Raw genomic sequence first — 18,304 nt, forward strand, 5'->3', positions numbered from 1 at the left:
CCTCAGAGTGAGGCCTGCCGGGATGCCCGCGTGAACCGTCCGTTCGGATTGCAGTTAAACCCACAGGAGCCGTCCGATCTCATCAGCAATAAGCCCTGAAGGTGAGTGGGGAAGGTGCCATGTTAAACAGCCACCCTTGCCAGCTAAAAATAGCCACTCCACCACGACCCAAAAACTCAAACTCTTCAGCATTCACTAGAGTGTTCAATCAAGCGGTCTAAATATTAAAAATATCCCTAAGAAATAATCAATTCATTTAGTAATTTGGCTTGATTAATGTTTTAGAAAAGTGTGGCTCTGCAGTTGAGTGAATGAACTAGTCAGACAGTCAAAAACTGCCTGTCTTCAGAAGGGCATGCAAACATTATAGTTGTTTTTAATTTTAGTTTTGTTCTAGTCTTTGCATGAAACTGTCATTTAGTCCTTATTAGCATTCACTCATTTTAGTCTAGTCAAGTTTGACTAAATTTTTGTCTACTTTTAGTCAATGAATGGAATTCTATTTAACCCAGTCAATATAAGTACTGCATTTCTTTTTAGTCAAACCCATTTAATAATTAAAACAGGGTATTCTTATTATATTATTGTTAGCTTATGAACTCAAGGATACACTATATCCAGACACAAAAAGCACTCTGATTTGTTCATGTACTTCGACCACGCATTCTTTTTTTGTGAAATTGCATGCAAAGATTGCTTTGTCATTTTCTCCCAACCATCTGCTAAACCATCAGAAGTATCTAAAAAAATCTAATAAATGCAGCGATTGCATATTGTGGAACTGACGTCCACTGTGTGACTGGAGTAGAGATACAGGAAACAAAAACCGTGACTGCAGCTGGGCTCATCACCAGTGGACAATTCTGATGATGCATAAAAGCCGGAGATTTCCACCACTTTGGGAAGGACGGCATTTTGTAGTCGGGCTGTGGAAGGAATACTTTGAGGAGCTCCTCAATCCCACCGACGATGCGCATTCCGAGGACGAACCAGATCTGGGAAACCTGGGTATGGACTGACCAATCTCAGGGACAGAAGTTGCTGAGGTAGTCAAACAGCTACACAGCAGCAGGGCCCCAGGGGTGGATGAGATCCGTCCTGGGTATCTCATGGCTATGGATGTTGTAGGGCTGTCATGGTTGAAATGTCCGGTGGAGTGGCAAACTCAGGTGGTGGTCCCTGTTTTTAAGAAGGGGGACCAGAGGGTGTGTTCCAACTTATAGGGGGATCACACTCCACAGTCTCCCTGGAAAGGTCTACTTCATGGTACTGGAGAGGAGGGTCCGGTCGATAGTTGAATCTCAGATTGAGGAAGAGCAATGTGGTTTTCGTCCTGGCCATGGAACTGTGGACCAGCCCTTTACCCTTGCTAAGGTGATGGAGGAGGCATGGGAGCTTGCCCAGCCAATCCACATGTGGATTTGGAGAAGGCTTATGACCATGTCCCCAGGGGCACCCTATGGGGGCGCTCCAGGAGTATGGGGTGGATGGCCCTTTGTTAAGGTCCATTCAGTCCCTGTACCAGAGGAGCGTGAGCTTGGTCCACATAGCTGGCAATAAGTCAGACCTGTTCCCAGTGAGGGTTGGACTCTGCCAGGGCTGCCCTTTGTCTCCGGTTCTGTTCATAACCTATATGTACAGAATTTCTAGGCGCAGCCAATGTGTGGAGGGTGTTGAGTTCGGTGGCAGGAGAATCTCGTCTCTGCTTTTTGCAGATGATGTGGTCCTCCTAGCTTCATCAGGCTCTGACCTTCAGCTCTTGCTGAGTAGGTTTGCAGCCAAGTGTGAAGCGGCTGGGATGAGGATCAGCACCTCCAAATCTGAGACCATGGTCATTGACCAGAAAAGGATGGAGTCCTTGGCTGGACCACTTTTGGTTGGACCAATTTTTGGCCTTAGATTTTTTAAACAATCCTGTTTTAAGTTATTCACTCAGGAACTGTTTACATGTAAAAAAATGATTAAATTCCCCCAAATAAAAAACATTGATACTCCATTGCATATGTTAATATACCTGATGTTGTCTCCACCGCACCTTATTAAAAACTGTGTCTGTGGCTCTCTTAAAAAGCACATACATAACTATAGATTATGTGTGGCGTGAAGATGATGTAATATAGGAGGGTTTCCCACTGGATATTGTTGTACACAAAAATACCTGTTAGACACACCAGCTCCTCTGAGACCACCAAGTCCAGTTTAGAGGTGGGAAGTAATTTTTTCTTCTGATAAAGTTACACAGAGTGTTTAAGGTTAACAGGAGCCTGAACGATTGTCCAGAGGGACTAAAAGAAAAGATTATTTAACTGACAAAAACTGTGTCATGAGGAGGGCAGCTTCTCCCTTTGGTATCATTTGTCTCCTCAGTTCTCATGAAACAAATGGATTTTCTTTAAATAACATTTTTAATTTGTTAAAATTTACCCTTAATTGGTTACAGAATTAGAAAATTTACTTTTTAAGATTAATATGCACAATTTAGACAACTTTAAATAAAATGCTGCTTTATGTAAACATTGAGGAAACACGTGAAAATATGTACTTATGTGTGTGTGTGTGTCAGTGTACGTGGGCTATTAGTCTAGGCCAAGAATAGGAGCATTTCATTACATTGGATCAGTGATTAGCACATCACAGCCTTATCACCCAGAACTGAATACCACAGAAAAGGGAACGTCACTGGGGACAGAGTGCTGGTGGGGGTGGGGCAGAATGTGACATAACTTCACACAATGTGGCTTACCAGGTAAACGCCCACCATAGATATTGTAGCTCTATTGTTTATAGTTACGGTCATGGCAGTAGTAAAAGAAGCATTTAGTCAGATTTAGTCAGATATATAGATCAATTAAAAGTATACGAACATGCCTCTAGACAATCTAGCAGTTCCTAAAATAGCATGAGAGAGAGACGGAGAGGATGAGGAGGAGGGAGGGAGATCGATGGAGTTAGAGATGACAGCAATAGAAAAAGGGAATGAAAGAAAGAGTTCAGACAATAGAAGGAGGAGGAGAGCAGCCTGTCTGGAACTCCTCTATTGTATCAGCGAGCAATAGCAGAAAATACAATAGAGGAGTTCCAGACATCAATGTAGAGAGAGAGAGAGGGATCCCCCACAATGTAGAGGTTTTCCAAGTGACACCAGCATTTGAAAATGAATACAGCAAGATCCTCCACTGAAATCCTCCCAACCTGCTGCATTAAAGCAGATAGATTAACAGCTTTTATTCAAGAATTCTGACTGGTAAACAGATGAATCCAACATTCCTGAACACACCCAATACCCTACGTCTTGAGGACATGTCCCCTGTGTATCTAAAACTGAGCAACTCGTGCTTTGTACGGCAACGTTGCTTTCCACAGGTGAGCTTTTTATAAATTATGTAATAAGTGGACTGAGGTTCACTAGAGCGGATTTGACTTATAACAGAGCCCCTACTGGTCACTCCTCAAACTGCAGAAGCAGTGAACGTTCTAAAAAAATGTTTCAGCCTGTATTCATGTTGTAAAAACCTAAATGTTTTGTCTGCACAGGGACACTGAGCCATTTATCAGCACAAATGTTACTCTTGCTCTTGGAGTCTATGAAGCACATCAGATGTTGAAAAAAACCCCAGATGCAGCCATCGAGCAGCATTTCTATCAGCTTCAGCTCTCAGGGATGTAGAGCACGGATATGTTGGAAAAAGGTGGTCAAGCTATATCCAGAGTCAGCACACTTCATAAATCAAATATATAAGAAAAACAAAACTAATGCAGTGAATTTATATGTTCTCTTATGTCTACCAGCAGTCCCATTGCATCTTATCTTTTAGGGGATGCTCTCGTAAAAGAAGATTCTGATCTACGACCCCCAAGTCCTTATGATGCTAACTAATTCGGTACTAATGATGACGTGAGTGTGTGTGGGGTGACAAAAGAAAAGCAGCTCAGCTAGCCTAAGTAATTATGGTTCATCATGGCATCCCTGAGAATAAATTAATAATTTAAATTGGGAGTCTCTCTCTCTCTCTGCCTCCATATCACTTCCCCTCCAGGAGAAACACTGGACCATCTTCAGCTCCAGATCACCATGGAGACCCAGAATCTCTCCAAGAAACCAGTACAGAGACGCTCGCCAATCACCATGGTTACAGCAAGCGTGTCCCACAACCGTGTCTATCTTAATCACATCCAGGGAAGTTATCCTGAATACATGTGGGAGTCACCATGTTAAAAAAAGCTGACCAGTCACACACACACACACACACACACACACACACACACACAAATATATAATAAACACACTGCATGTCCTTTATGAAGTAGTGAGGGGGGTTCTTGTGATTCAGAGAAGATGGCACTGGACTCACTGGGCTTCTCTGAGTGACACTTAACTCGGCTATTCACCGAGGTTGAGATGAAGAGAGAGAGGAGGTGCTGATCTTTAAAAAGAGGGTTTTGTGTCATTTGTTCTAATCTGTAAGTGTGTATGTCCATTTGTTCCGGACTCATCTAGGAACATTCAGCATTCAGCGTATCACATCTGTTTATACTCCTGTAATGAAAAGTGTAAGAAGAAATGTGTTTTGACCGTGCATCAATCTCCATTTTGCTTCACGAGGTCATCACAGCAAGTACATGAGACACCCTGCACCATCACGCTCACTTCTTCACACACCGGCAAAAGTGTGAAAGGCTCAGCCTTCCATATAGAGCTAATTATAGAACCTCACACACACACACACACACACACACACACACACACACACACTTCTATACCAGCATGACTGTGAGAATCTGCCAGGTACAGAGTGCAGCTCTGTTTGTATATTTTTGGTCAAAGTGACTCTTCTCCATTCAAACAGACCAGACCATCAAGTGGCTGAAGCCCACAGCACGGAAGGGTATGGATGGAACACTCGACTGTGGCAAATGGCAGCTTGTGTGACACAATGAGAGAGCGCGAGCGAGAGAGCGAGAGAGAGAGAGAGAGAGAGAGAGAGAGAGAAAACTGCAGCAGCACCAGATCGCATGGCACAGACGCAGAGAATGATTGAAAGAGGACTGCAAATGTGGGCCGGTCTTTGGCTGCCTGAGGGACAACCATTCCACGTCAAGGGACGCCACCAATGAGGAAGAGGAGGCTGAGGAGGAAGACTTTCCCCTCCTGAAGACATCACAGGACTCTCCTGAGGGGGAAACTTTTCTTTGGGAAAAAACCTGGAAATTGACAGGAAATTTGGGCCAAAGTACTTTTTTTTGACAGAAATTGGATTTCACAGAACACTTAAAAAAAGAATAAAGACGGGAGATGAAGACGAGCGGGGGACGAGGGTGCAGGAGCCACAGGGGAGTTTGGAGCTGCTTTCACTGCTCGTAGGAATCTAAGACTGCGGGAATGCTTCAGTTTGGCTAGTAGAGAGCGTGTGCATGCACACACACACACAGACACAAACTCACACTCATTCACACTCAAGTACGGACAACGAGGGAACAAGGCGAAAGTGTTGCAAAGGTAAGCGCAAAAGTTTCTCTTTTATTTCAAAAGAACCTTTTATCTGTGGTCCTGCAAGCTCTGCTTGGCCATAACGGCCAATGTCTTTAATTTTCCAACAAAAACGGCTGGAAATCTTGTGTTCAGTGTTATGCAGGTGAGACTAAAGCTGCCTGTGACGTTTTACACACCAGGGGTTAGAAAAACAAGCGAGACAGGATGACAGCGTCCCCACACCTGCGTTACAGTGCGTAAAATCCAATTAACCAAGGGCTCCTTTGATTAACGCCATATAATTATTCCAGCGATGACGTGAGGGGGGGACTGTCTGTCTGTCTGCTGCCTGGCTGAATGCAGAATTTAGCTCTGTCTCAGCAGTAATTAACCTCTCAGTCATCAACGACGATGAAGAGCATCAGTAGAACCTCCTGTTTGGCCCGTTCTGTGCTTACAGAGTTCTATCAGGAGTGATGCATGTGGTTTAACACACACAACATCAATATATGAGGAGGTAACCTCCCTCTCTCTTACATACACTCTTACATTAGGAGGACCAGGTACAAAACAAAAGGAAGGGTAGGGTAGGGTAATAAGTATCTTCAACATTTTTTCTACTGTGGACCAGCAAAATATCTCCACATTTACAGGAATGACAGTCCCCACTATGATATAAATACAAAGAAACACAAACACACACAGACTCATACACCTTGCCAGTAAATGTCAGCAAGAAAAATCAGAAATCTGAGTGATGGGGTTAAACACTCCTGTTTTATGATTTTGTCTTTGGGAATAAAAGATGTGACCCCAATCAGATTAATTTCTTAGAAAAAGATTGACAGACACAGAGAGAGAGAGCGAGAGAGAGAGAGAGAGCATGTGACAGGGTGTTCCGGGTGTTGGGGGGAGAGACAGGGGTGAGACAGAGAGGTCATTATTGTTCAGCCACTTACCTGCTCTGGGCATACAAGCCTCAGTGGAGCCCCTTAGTGGCCACAAAGTTTACACATGCACACACACACACGCACACACCTATATTAGTGAGTGGTAGTAGCCTGGTGGGTAACACAGTTGCCTATGAACCAGAAGGCCCAAGTTCAAATTCCACTTACTACCATTGCGACCCTGAACAAGACACTTAACCCTGAGTGTCTCCAGGGGGACTGTCCCTGTAATTATTGATCGCAAGTTGCTCTGTATAAGGGCATCTTATAAATGCCGTAAATGTAAATGTATTAAACATCAATACACATATCTTTACTAATTGAACTCATGTTTAAGGCCTAAATTATATTTTTGTTTAGAAGTAATTAGACATTTTAAATTTAACCTAACAAACACCACAAGACCTCAGAAGGAAATGTGCGTGTTATTCGTTTACATATTTAAAAAAAATTATATTTTAGGGAACAGAATTGTTTAGAAATGCATGATTTCTCATTGATCATGTCCACAGAGGGGTACAGAACCTATATGTGGTCAAAGAGAGAAAGAATGTCACCTGTTTTACTCGCCTTGTAGGCAAATGGGTCCCCACAAAAAGGAGTCAAGAACGAATTTGTGTGAGCTTGCATGCATGTGTGTTTATGTCTGTAAAGGTGTGTGTGTGTGTGTGTGTGTGTGCGCTAGTAAGAGTGAGATAAAAAGAAATCGGTTTCAGTGAATCAGGTTTCCCTGACCTCCTTGGTCGGAGGTTCTCTGTCCTTTTCTGCGGCTTGTTGATGTGGTTGGGACACCCGTGTGTCTGTGTTGGGGGTGAGGGGGTCACTTTCCCTTTAAGTATTCATACGACACTTGATGCTACACAAGACAAACATGATAAGGACTCCCCTACATGTTCTATAGAGACACAGATTCCCTTTCTTTTCGGCACAATATGTATAAAGTACCTCTATGCAGAAAATATCTGTATGCATTTAATATAGAACCAGGCATGAATTCAGATGAAGTCAGAAAAAGTGTGTAAGAGATTGAACTGATTTAAATAACACAGTGCAGCTGCGCAGGCTCAATGGAATAATTAAAAATCCCTGAAAATAAACCGCTCATCATCGGCAGTCTAACAAAGGGGGAACACATTCTCATTGAATGGAGAGAGTAATCAAACAAATTCAGCCCGTGATGTGGGTGCCTGTCAATCTGTTTGCCGAAAAGAACACTAAACTCAGGAATAATGAACAGTTTGTTCCCTCTTGGAACAAAGACGTGATCTTTAATGTAATTAGACAATAAATATAGCTCAATTAACAAACAAATTAATATGTTAAATTAATATGAAAAATGTATGAGGCAGAGACAGAGAAACATGATAAAAATATATATTTTTATATTCTGCAGAATGGTCATATAGATTTTTTTTCTATTATATGGTATTAATGTCTATGTATATATATATATGAATTTCTGAATATTCAGATTATGTTGCTTACATGGACTATGTATGTGTTCAAAAAAAATATATTGACAGTAACCATGACTAAGAATTACTAACTAAAATCACTAAAAGCAAAATCTGGATCTAATACAAAGTGGTATCTGGTTTTCTGTGGGACATTACCAATAAAACTCTCATTATCAGCTGCTTCTGCATGTCTTGATTCTGCCCAATACAGAGGAGTGCACATTTTTCCGTGTACTTCTTTTTGTAAATCAATCTAGTTAAAACACTGCTACACAAGAAAAAGTTTATAATATATGACACTTTTGCTCTTGAAAGGAAAGAATCCAAACTTAGGTAATACTTCTCATTGACTTATTTCAAGACACTTTGACTCACATTTGAGATTTTTGAGTGTAGAATTTATTCTCAAAAGTAAAACAAACACATACACCTTCATCATAATTACATAGCACAATTCAGTCTTTTTTTTTTTGAAGAAGGGGAAGGCAGAAGTATAAACTTAAAAACAATATTCAGCCTACAAGAATCTGAAGGACGGGTTTTTTGCTACTTGGCATTGGTAAAAAGTTAGAAAAGTAGAACATAACAACTGTGTGTGTGAGGTGGTGGGGGGTAATGTCCGTGGCTGTGTGAATGTGCGTGTATATTCCTATACAGGTAGCAACAATATTAATAAGGCTACTTTGTCAGAAGGGGGTCAGATAAATAAAGCTGGAATTGGTGAACCACACAGTTTTCTCATAAACCAGGCCTCTAACTTCATTCCTGTTTAGGACTGATTCTCTCCCTGCCCCCTTCTTTCACTCCCAAGTTACCTATAGAATTGTTCCCTTCTTTTCCCCCCCTTCTGCCTCCTTTTGTTTTGTCATTCTCTTTTTTTCACCCTGAACCCATTTTCTTGCCCTCTCCTTCTCTCCTCCTCCCTCGCTCCCTGCAGCATCTGTACCCAGGACTGATGTTGCATGCATGCTTCAGTCCCCTGGGTGCTCAGATAAACTCTCTGATGGCTTGGTCTCTCTCTCTCTCTCTCTCTCTCTCTCTCTCACACACACACACACACACACACACACACACACACACACACACACACACACACTCACTCACACACAAACACACACAGCTGCAAAAACATACAAAAACACTTCACCACCTCAATTTCCAAATGCACTTTATACTTCCTCTCTCAACAAACACATTCAAAGAGATCATTGAAAAATCTCTACACAGAATCATACCTGTCTTTATGTGCATGTTCATAATAATAATACACGATTTAATAATGTGAGCACTAAAAAAACAAAACAAAACAAATAAAGTAAGTCTACAACTTTCTCAAAACTTTAATTTGTAATGCACGAGTCCTATATGTGATAGACTATCTGGCTAAAGTCTTCTTGACGTGTCTGTGAGTGTGTGATCCGATACCCCTGATAACACTACAGCTTTGTACTGGAGTCTGTACAAACCAGTGGGTCCACCATGAATAATGAAGAGTCCGAAACAAGGCCAGGGAAACAAAACAAACATGTACGCATGCACACACAAACACACACACAGTACATTTTCAAGACATTAAAATATATTTATTGTGTTAACTAAAACCATATGTTTAAAATACATATAAGTACATGTTAGTCCACCCGAAATAGTAATATACTCAGATAATGCAGTTGAGAGTCAAGTTATACCTGCATGTCTGTGTTCAGCTGGACCTAAACTGGCACAACAGCTATGTGCAGGCACCACAATGTCTTCTCTGGGCTCTCTGAAAATGACAGTAGAGCAGGGTTGCACAACAATAGACATAATAAATAAGGTAGTACAAAAATTACAATGTAATAAATAAAGAATACTAGTAAGAATTTAGTATGATGTAATGTAGCAGCAGCAGAGCAGATAGAGTATGTGTTGAATTTTTTTAATGGGTGCAGTTTATGTGTTTGGGTTAATGAGTGCTATTGTCTGGTTATAAAAACTGCCTCTCATTCTATTAGTTCTTGACTTCTGTGCCCTTATATAATATATCAGAAGTCCAATACTAAAGCAAATACCTGCCTGTCATAAACTGGACATACGTTGGACAGTAGTCTGAATAAGAGGTCATATCAAGCATGAACCTCTACATTCTCTACCTCTATATTCTCTACATTACAAATGTGTTATTACAATTCTGGAACTCTCATAATGGAGAGCAGGGAAATCTCAATTTCTATTGACTAATAAATTATATTTATTAATTGTAAAGTTCTCCCTTCTTACGTCAATCAATATATGAACACAAATAATTTGACATGGAATGCAAAGTGCTATAAAGCAATATTACAGATTTATTGGCTTTTTAAAAAGTTTGATGTTATGCATCAGACACCAACACTGGTGCTTGTTTCTCCACAGAGAGCTGAACTGGCCAGTCACCACTGACCCATGCGACCCAAACAAGCACCCCCCCACACTGGGACTGTCATGGAGCCCTGAAGATTTTAGTGTGGGGGGACGACAAAAGAACTTTGGAACCTCTTTCCCTTCAGTAATAGAAAGAGAAAAAAACACGCACACAGGTAACGAGAGAAATGAAGTAAAAGAAGAAAGACAGTGCTTGTGTGTGTGAATGTGAAATAAGCAGTAAAGTGATTGTGAGAGAGTGAGGACATGCGAAGGTAGAAAAGTAGACAGACGCCAACTGACAGTTTGAAAGAAAGTGAGCGATTGACAGTGACAGTATTGTGAGTGTGTGTGTGTGTGTGTTTGAGAAGAAGGATGAGTGTGGGCAGAATCAGTCGATACAGCATCGTCTCTTCCGAAGAGGACGGCCTCCGCCTAACTACAATGCACGGTGGAGGCGGGGGCAGCGGCATGAACGGGTTCGGCAACGGCAAGATCCACACGCGCCGCAAGAGCCGCAGCCGCTTTGTCAAGAAGAACGGCCAGTGCAACGTCCAGTTCACCAACATGGACGACAAGTCGCAGCGCTACCTCGCTGATATTTTTACCACCTGTGTGGACATTCGGTGGCGCTACATGCTGGTAGTCTTCACGCTGGTCTTCGTGGTGAGCTGGCTGCTGTTTGGGCTCGCCTTCTGGGCCATCGCACTCTTCCACGGCGACTTGGACAACCCTGCGGGCGATGACAACTTCACCCCCTGCGTACTACAGGTCAATGGCTTCCTGGCGGCGTTCCTCTTCTCCATCGAGACCCAGACCACCATCGGCTACGGCTTTCGTTGCGTGACCGAGGAATGTCCCCTGGCTGTGTTCCTTGTGGTCTTCCAGTCCATAGTGGGCAGCATCATCGACTGCTTCATGATCGGCGCCATCATGGCTAAAATGGCGCGTCCAAAAAAACGCGCCCAGACACTGCTTTTTTCCCACAATGCTGTCATTGCCCTGCGGGACGGAAAGCTGTGCCTAATGTGGCGAGTGGGAAACCTTCGCAAGAGCCACATCGTGGAGGCCCACGTCCGCGCTCAACTCATCAAGCCTCGTATCACAGAGGAGGGTGAGTACATCCCCCTTGATCAGCTGGACATCAATGTGGGTTTTGACAAAGGTCTGGACCGCATCTTTCTTGTTTCGCCCCTCACAATCCTGCATGAGATTGATGAGGAGAGCCCGCTCTTTGGCATCAGCAAGCAAGACCTAGAAACCTCTGACTTTGAGATTGTGGTGATCCTGGAGGGTATGGTGGAGGCCACAGCCATGACGGCCCAAGCACGCAGCTCATACCTGGCCAGCGAGATCCTCTGGGGTCACCGCTTCGAGCCGGTCCTATTCGAGGAAAAGAACCTCTACAAGGTGGACTACTCGCACTTCCACAAGACCTACGAGGTGCCTTCCACTCCCCGCTGCAGCGCCAAGGAGATGACAGAGAACAAGTTTCTAGTGCCCACGGCCAATGCCTTCTGTTACGAAAATGAGCTTGCCTTTCTCAGTAGAGAGGAGGAGGAGGAGGAGCAGGAACGAGGCAGAGGCGAGCGAGCACTTGCCAGCCTCAGCCCGGACAGAACCAGCCGCCATGAGTTCGATCGGCTGCAGACACCGCGCCCGCATGAACAGCGCTCCTACCGCCGCGAGTCGGAAATCTGACTTGCAGGCCCACCGTGGACCAGCTTGTACATGTTCTTTGGGTTTCAGTTGAACAGAATCATGCAGAACAATGCAAAGTGCCATAGAAGGGAGGAGACTGGTGAGAATATGGTTCTTTCTTGAAGACTCTAAATAAAGAGAGTTCTGGAAAACAAGAGAAGACAGTGGAGGGTAACACCAGACTTTAAATCCTGCATTTTAAACTTGAATCTTTCCTTCCCATAACCTCACACCCAAGTGAAACTAGTTTGAGTTGAGCAAGTGTTCAATGACTTGAGAACACATGTAAATATGAATGTAAATATACTGCCTAGATAAGTCAATATTTGTGTGCATAATTATTTTTTAAAAGTTCATTTAAAACTAGCATTCTTCTTTTTGTAAAATCGGTTCTCGATTTAGCACAAATGATTTAGCACTGCAAGTTTAAAATGTTATGGAGTTGGTGGGACACCCACACACACACACACACACCTGAGTTCAGTGACACATTGAAAATCCCCTGTATGAAAAGTAGCTCTGCAGCGGTGAGGTGTGCAATGAGCCGTGTGTCCGAGTGTGAGCACGCAAAACCAAGCATGGCATCTCATTACAAGCTCAAGGTGCAGAACATTCCAGAAAACTCCCGCAGACGTCTGGCCAGGAGTCCAAAAACGTCGCGATCATTTGCACTAGCGTGTGAGGATATTTTACAAAAAGAAAATCCTTCTGGGGCAACGTGCTTCCTTCTTTCTTACTGGTAATGTCTCCTGTTACCATGACAGCAAGAAGCTTGATTGACATTATTTTGTCAAGTCATTTCATACACAATCCATGACTATGGATTTTGACAAAAAAGAAAAGCTGGGTCAACAGATTATACCTGATTATACTGATTATTGATCAATATCAATAATCTAACCCCTCACATTCAACCAGGATGAAAGACTGTACAATCAGCAAATCAGCAAAATGACTTGACAAATTCACATGGCTGCACATTATCCCTGCATCTTTATTATTTTCTTGAATTCTGAATGCACTTAATGTTATGCACCAAACTCAGAGTTCTTTGAAGGAGTTCTGTTTTCTTAAAATTGTTTAATATCATTGTCTCTAGAATGACAGACGTATTTCTTTAACCCTGTTCCAGAAAGACCAAAGATATTTCCAATAAATACAACAAAAATATGTAACAGGTAACATTTGTTCACACTGACCCAGCCTCAGGGTTTTTTGCTGTTTGTCCTGAAGTGGTCAAATGAATGAACTAATGAAGGTGTTTCATCTTTTTAAGGCAGAAATTGTGATGTTGAAGGGTTCAATCTGTTGCATTCCTGTAAAAAAATCCCTGTTTACTGGTGGACAGCACAGTGTGATCCTGTCATGTGAGCAAACAGTTTGATGTCCTATCCTAGATGTTACAGTAATGCAGGATGAGGTGGTTTCTTTTTAGAAAAGCCCGAAGGCCCTTGCTGAACTGTCTGGTGATAGAGACTGATGGCATTATGGCTGATATGCGACTCAAATGTCTGATAAATCTCCAGCTTTTGCTCACAGTTATTACAAATTGTTGTCAAATTATTGCGTATGTTCCCACAGCGAAAATACCAGGAGAAGGCATATATGTGAGGAGGTGAAAGGTTAGGGAGAGAGTAACATAAAACTCACTGTGGCTAGCTAAAAAAAAAAATATATGTTAATGTAGGGGTTATCCGTGCATGTCAAATATTTCCCAGTCCATCTTAGCAAGTGGTTGGAGGTTTTTTTGCAGGTGAGTTTATTGCTGTTCACCTTTAAAAAACAAACACAAAACAAAAATCACACGTAATCAGGGTTTTCGGGTCCCAACTTTTCATATGACAAAGGTCAACAATATAGGCTGACACTACTTGAACTGGCTGATCTACTCACAATGTTTTGCATGGGACCAATGAAATGTGGAATAACTGCATGCTGAAGGTGAAACCACTGCAGACAGTAAACTGAATTCTGGTTAGCACTGAACCACGGCTTTCTGTAGACGCCCCTTGCATTGCAGATGACTTTCATTAAAAAATTCATGTTTAGGTTCATGACCATTATAATTGAGCTGTTGATCTGTGTTTATTTCATCGATATATTATAATTGCACGTGTGAAAACAGATCTGAACATTTTATTTTTATGCACATGACTACTGAAAATGTATATGTGAGGCTTGGTGGGGTCCTGAATTGTACAGCAGTAGTTCTCAGACCGCGGATCTCCTTACATCCCATGTTTAAATACATTTTAAAATGCAACAATAAGTGAAAGTGCAGTACTTGGCATTATGAAATTGCGCAGCACAGCACACGGTGCACACAACAAAATGTGTCCTCTGCTTTTTAACCATCACCGTTAGTAAGCAGTGGGCACCCATGACAGGCGCCCGTGTTGACAGAACTTTGCTCAGTGGCACCTCTGATTATGGGTCCACTTTTTTTATCAACTGTAATACTCTAAATAGTGACATTGGCCAACTTTGATGGCTTTTGGAAAGCCGAGCTTCTTTTCAACATCTAATGGACCCCACCTTGAGATCCACTGCTGTACAGTTCAGGACCAAAGTTTTGAGTTATTTTCCCACAAGGAAACTCCTTTACAGATCATTTGCCTGAAACAGCTCCTGCCTGAAATGACTGCTAAGGATCTAACTAGGGAGAACATGGGAATCCCTGCTGTGAATCATTTCTTGGAGCTTTTCTGTTGATAAAGGCCTCAAGTTGTATGTTTTAAACAGCTGGGGAATTTATGGCCTGAGGAAATCAGGAATTAGTATTAGTATTAAATTAGGAATTAAATTATGGCTGTGTTTTGATTATTATTAATACTATTATTATTGTTAAAGTAAAAAATTTATGTGTCAATCCCAAAGTGCAGTGTGACTAAACTCAACTGCATGCTTTAAACAAAGAATATGATCTCAAGTGTTGTCCTCAGATCTGTGTGTGTGTGTGTGTGTGTGTGTGTGTGTGTGTGTGTGTGCAAGAGACAGTAGTGTGCTTGTGATAGAGTGTAGGTGCCATGTACATTGATTAAGCAGGGTTCCTTTTCACAGCAGGAATTCAAGAGCAATAATAAAGCCTATAGGAGAAAGCAATAAATGTCTCTCTTTCACCCACAAAAACCACTGTAAACACAAACACAGACACAGAGATCCACAGATGTAGCAGGTCGTAATTATTAAAAAATAATCATTTTAAATTGACACAATGAGAGAGACCTTTCCAGAGCCAAAGTTATTATCTACGACCCCATACACCCATAATCCCTGTAATTGAGATGGTGAAACCATGACAACGCACTACAGCAGCACAGAGCATCGTGCTGAAGGATGGTAGTCAGGACTGCTGTGGTCACAAAGTTTAAAAGCGCACATCACCAGAACAGGGATCCAACATCCAACTGCACTTAGTGACCAAAGAAGAAGTTAATCTGTCCCTTTTTTTTTTACTTGGGTGGAAGAGGTGAAGCCAGGTATGATTTTGAAATTCAGTGTTCCCCTAGTGACGTCTATTAAAAGAAAAGCAATCATATTCTGCTAAAACTTACTGCCTTCTAGGAAGGCTGTGTAATATACTACAGGTATATATGTAGGGCTACATGACAGTGAGTGAGTTAGTGAATGTGTGAGTGTGTGTGTGTGTGTGTGTGTGTGTGTGTGTGTGTGTAACTTTCCTCTCTGGCTTTTGGGTTGTTTCAGTATCCATGGTCACACATCTCTGTCCCTGTTCATACCCCGAAATAAAAGCCACATGACATTGGGATTACACAACACGAGGTTTTTACCTGACTGTGGATCCTCACACACAAAACCGTACATATATTTTTATAACGAGTCATTTTTAATATTCACATGGATATTCAAGGTAGAAACAGGCTGTGTGGTATGGCTGGGTTTCTTTTGTAAAACTGACAACCCCAATAATAAAAATAATAAAGAAATGTCTTAGTTTAAAGATGATGTATTCATATTAAAGATGATTTAATGGGGGTTTTGCTGCCTCAGCTCAGAAGCTAATGATAGGTATTTCTCTTAAAGGGATGATTGGTTAAACTCTGACCTCTGTAGAAGTCTTCCTGCCCAGATGTTGAAACTAGAAAAAAAAAAAAAACAAAGAACTGGGTTTTATATTTAATGAATGAATTGAAATCTACTGAAGTTATTCCAATAAAGTCTAATTATAGAATTTGTGTCTGTCATTTTTGAGTCATTTAATTGAATTTGCTGCTCTCTCTCTCTCTCTATATATATATATATATATACACACACACACACACACACACCATTTTTATTTCCAGTTTATCACCATTTAAGTTTTAGCAGATAAACATAACAATGCATTTTGATGCATTAACATATAAACAGCTTCCAAATAATAATGGCATCATAAAACTGTGCACTTTTTGTCAGTAAAATCAGTTTTGTCCATTCATTCACAATGCTGCCACTTTTCATACTGAGACCGTACATACATGGTAATCTACGGTCACAGTATGACCACCAGTATAGCATGCAACAGAAACATTATAACAAATTTTACTCAAGAATGTATTCTGATATCTACTGGTCAGCCACTGATCCTTCACTCCCCACACACATAAAAAAACCTTGTCACCACTTCACTGGGTAACCTTCCTTGGACCACCTCTGGTAGGTACCACCTGCTACAGGTCCTGCAGACATCTAACTTCACCATCTGGTCCTTGGTAAAGTCACTCAAGAAATCAAAACCTGACTGTTCACTTTGTCCCTAATTAATTTTTAGCCAGTCAACATGTGCCCTCTAATTTTGGTGGGACAACCACGTTGTTCCTCTGAGGTGATTATGCTACCTGAATAAATATAAAAACTCTAGTAGCATATCTGCCATATGCCAGCAAATACCAACAAACACACCTTATATGCTTGCAAAAGGAGCTTTTTTGAGGTTAATTGAACTATAACCAGCAAATAGAAGACAGCATGTTAGACATTCATTTTTAAGACTTTGACAGCTACACTGACTAAATAAAGAAGGACTTCTAGAAAGTACACAGAAGTGAATGAATGGGAAAAGATTGACCTTCAACCCCTGCTGCTGAGCAGTTTGATGGTAGGTGATACCGGTGACCGTCTCAGGTCTCAGGTAACACCGGCGTGGGCTGGAAAAGGGGTGTGTGCAGCGAAGGGCCCTTTACATGGATATCAGATGAAGGGGTCATGTCGGCCAATTGATAAGACTAACAGTTCGATTAGCTCCCTGGGTAAAATAAAACACGGGTGTGCATCTGGATCAGAGAGTTAATTAGCAGCACAGCACCGCAGTACCAACAACAGTCATCAATGCCTGGTATCACACACAAACGCACACACCCACACACACACACACATTCTCCTTTGCTCATAATTGAACCTCATAATTACCCTGAGGACACATAACCTCTCAAATAAGAGCAGCCAGCTGGGCACCACACACACACACACACACGCACACACACGCACACACACTCTCGCTCTCTCTCTCACACACTCCCACTCAGTCTCACACGCAGAATAGATTTCATCTCTCTGGCCCTACAGTCTGTCTTCAAACAAAAAAAGTAACAGATTTTCACAGCCCCCTTCCCTCCCTCTCTCATGCTGAGGTGCTGAGAGGTGAGAAGGGGGTTCCTATGGAAACGCCTCCCCCTTTTCCTGGAGCGATCACTCGCTCAGCTCCTTGGTATCATTACACACACACTTTTTCTTTGAGAACACCTTATGGAGGATCTTCAGTAGGACTGGTTAGGGCTTTCAGAGACTCACAGATGCAGAAACAGATGCAGACTGGCCCCTGGGTGAAGAGACCCAAGATGGAGCTGGACACAAGGTGTCGAGGACACAAGACGCAGGATACCGGCCTTCATACAGAAGCTGATTGGAGAAGTCACTACATAACACAGGTTCACGACAGAGGCACAGCCTTATTCTGCAAAAAAAGTTTACATCTAAAATGACAGGTGCCCAGGGAGCAGTGTGTGGGGACGGAGCTTTGCTCAGTGGCACCTTGGCAGATCGGGATTCGAACCGGCAAGCTTCTGATTACGTGGCCACTTCCTTAACCGCTAGGCCACCACTGCCCCACTTTTTATACGAAAACAGTTTCAAGATTTGTATACTTGCCAATGATAGCAAATGCCGTAAATGTAAATGTTTGTTCTTAATAAAGGTTAATCAGGCAATAGTGGCTGGTGAATCCATTGAGGGTAATAAAAAGAGTTAAAATCAAGGTAAATATGAACTTAAATTGAGAGCATGTTCATTGGATAATATTTTTTATTCATTTTATGTTTTCAAAATAAACCATAGTTATGTGCTCA

The 18,304-nt window shown here is 42.1% G+C and overlaps 1 protein-coding gene across 1 annotated transcript; it reads left to right on the forward strand.

The window, feature by feature from the left end:
- The first annotated feature begins 4,999 nt into the window (after positions 1-4,999).
- On the forward strand, positions 5,000-16,152 carry kcnj12a (potassium inwardly rectifying channel subfamily J member 12a). Its single transcript, XM_028969504.1, has 2 exons — positions 5,000-5,497; positions 10,272-16,152. Exon 2 carries the CDS (start codon positions 10,635-10,637, stop codon positions 11,958-11,960), a length of 1,326 nt encoding a protein of 441 aa, XP_028825337.1. The 5' UTR covers positions 5,000-5,497; positions 10,272-10,634; the 3' UTR covers positions 11,961-16,152.
- The last annotated feature ends 2,152 nt before the right edge of the window (positions 16,153-18,304 follow it).

The sequence above is a fragment of the Denticeps clupeoides genome, chromosome 2 (assembly GCF_900700375.1).
Source record: "Denticeps clupeoides chromosome 2, fDenClu1.1, whole genome shotgun sequence".
Lineage (NCBI taxonomy): Eukaryota > Metazoa > Chordata > Actinopteri > Clupeiformes > Denticipitidae > Denticeps > Denticeps clupeoides.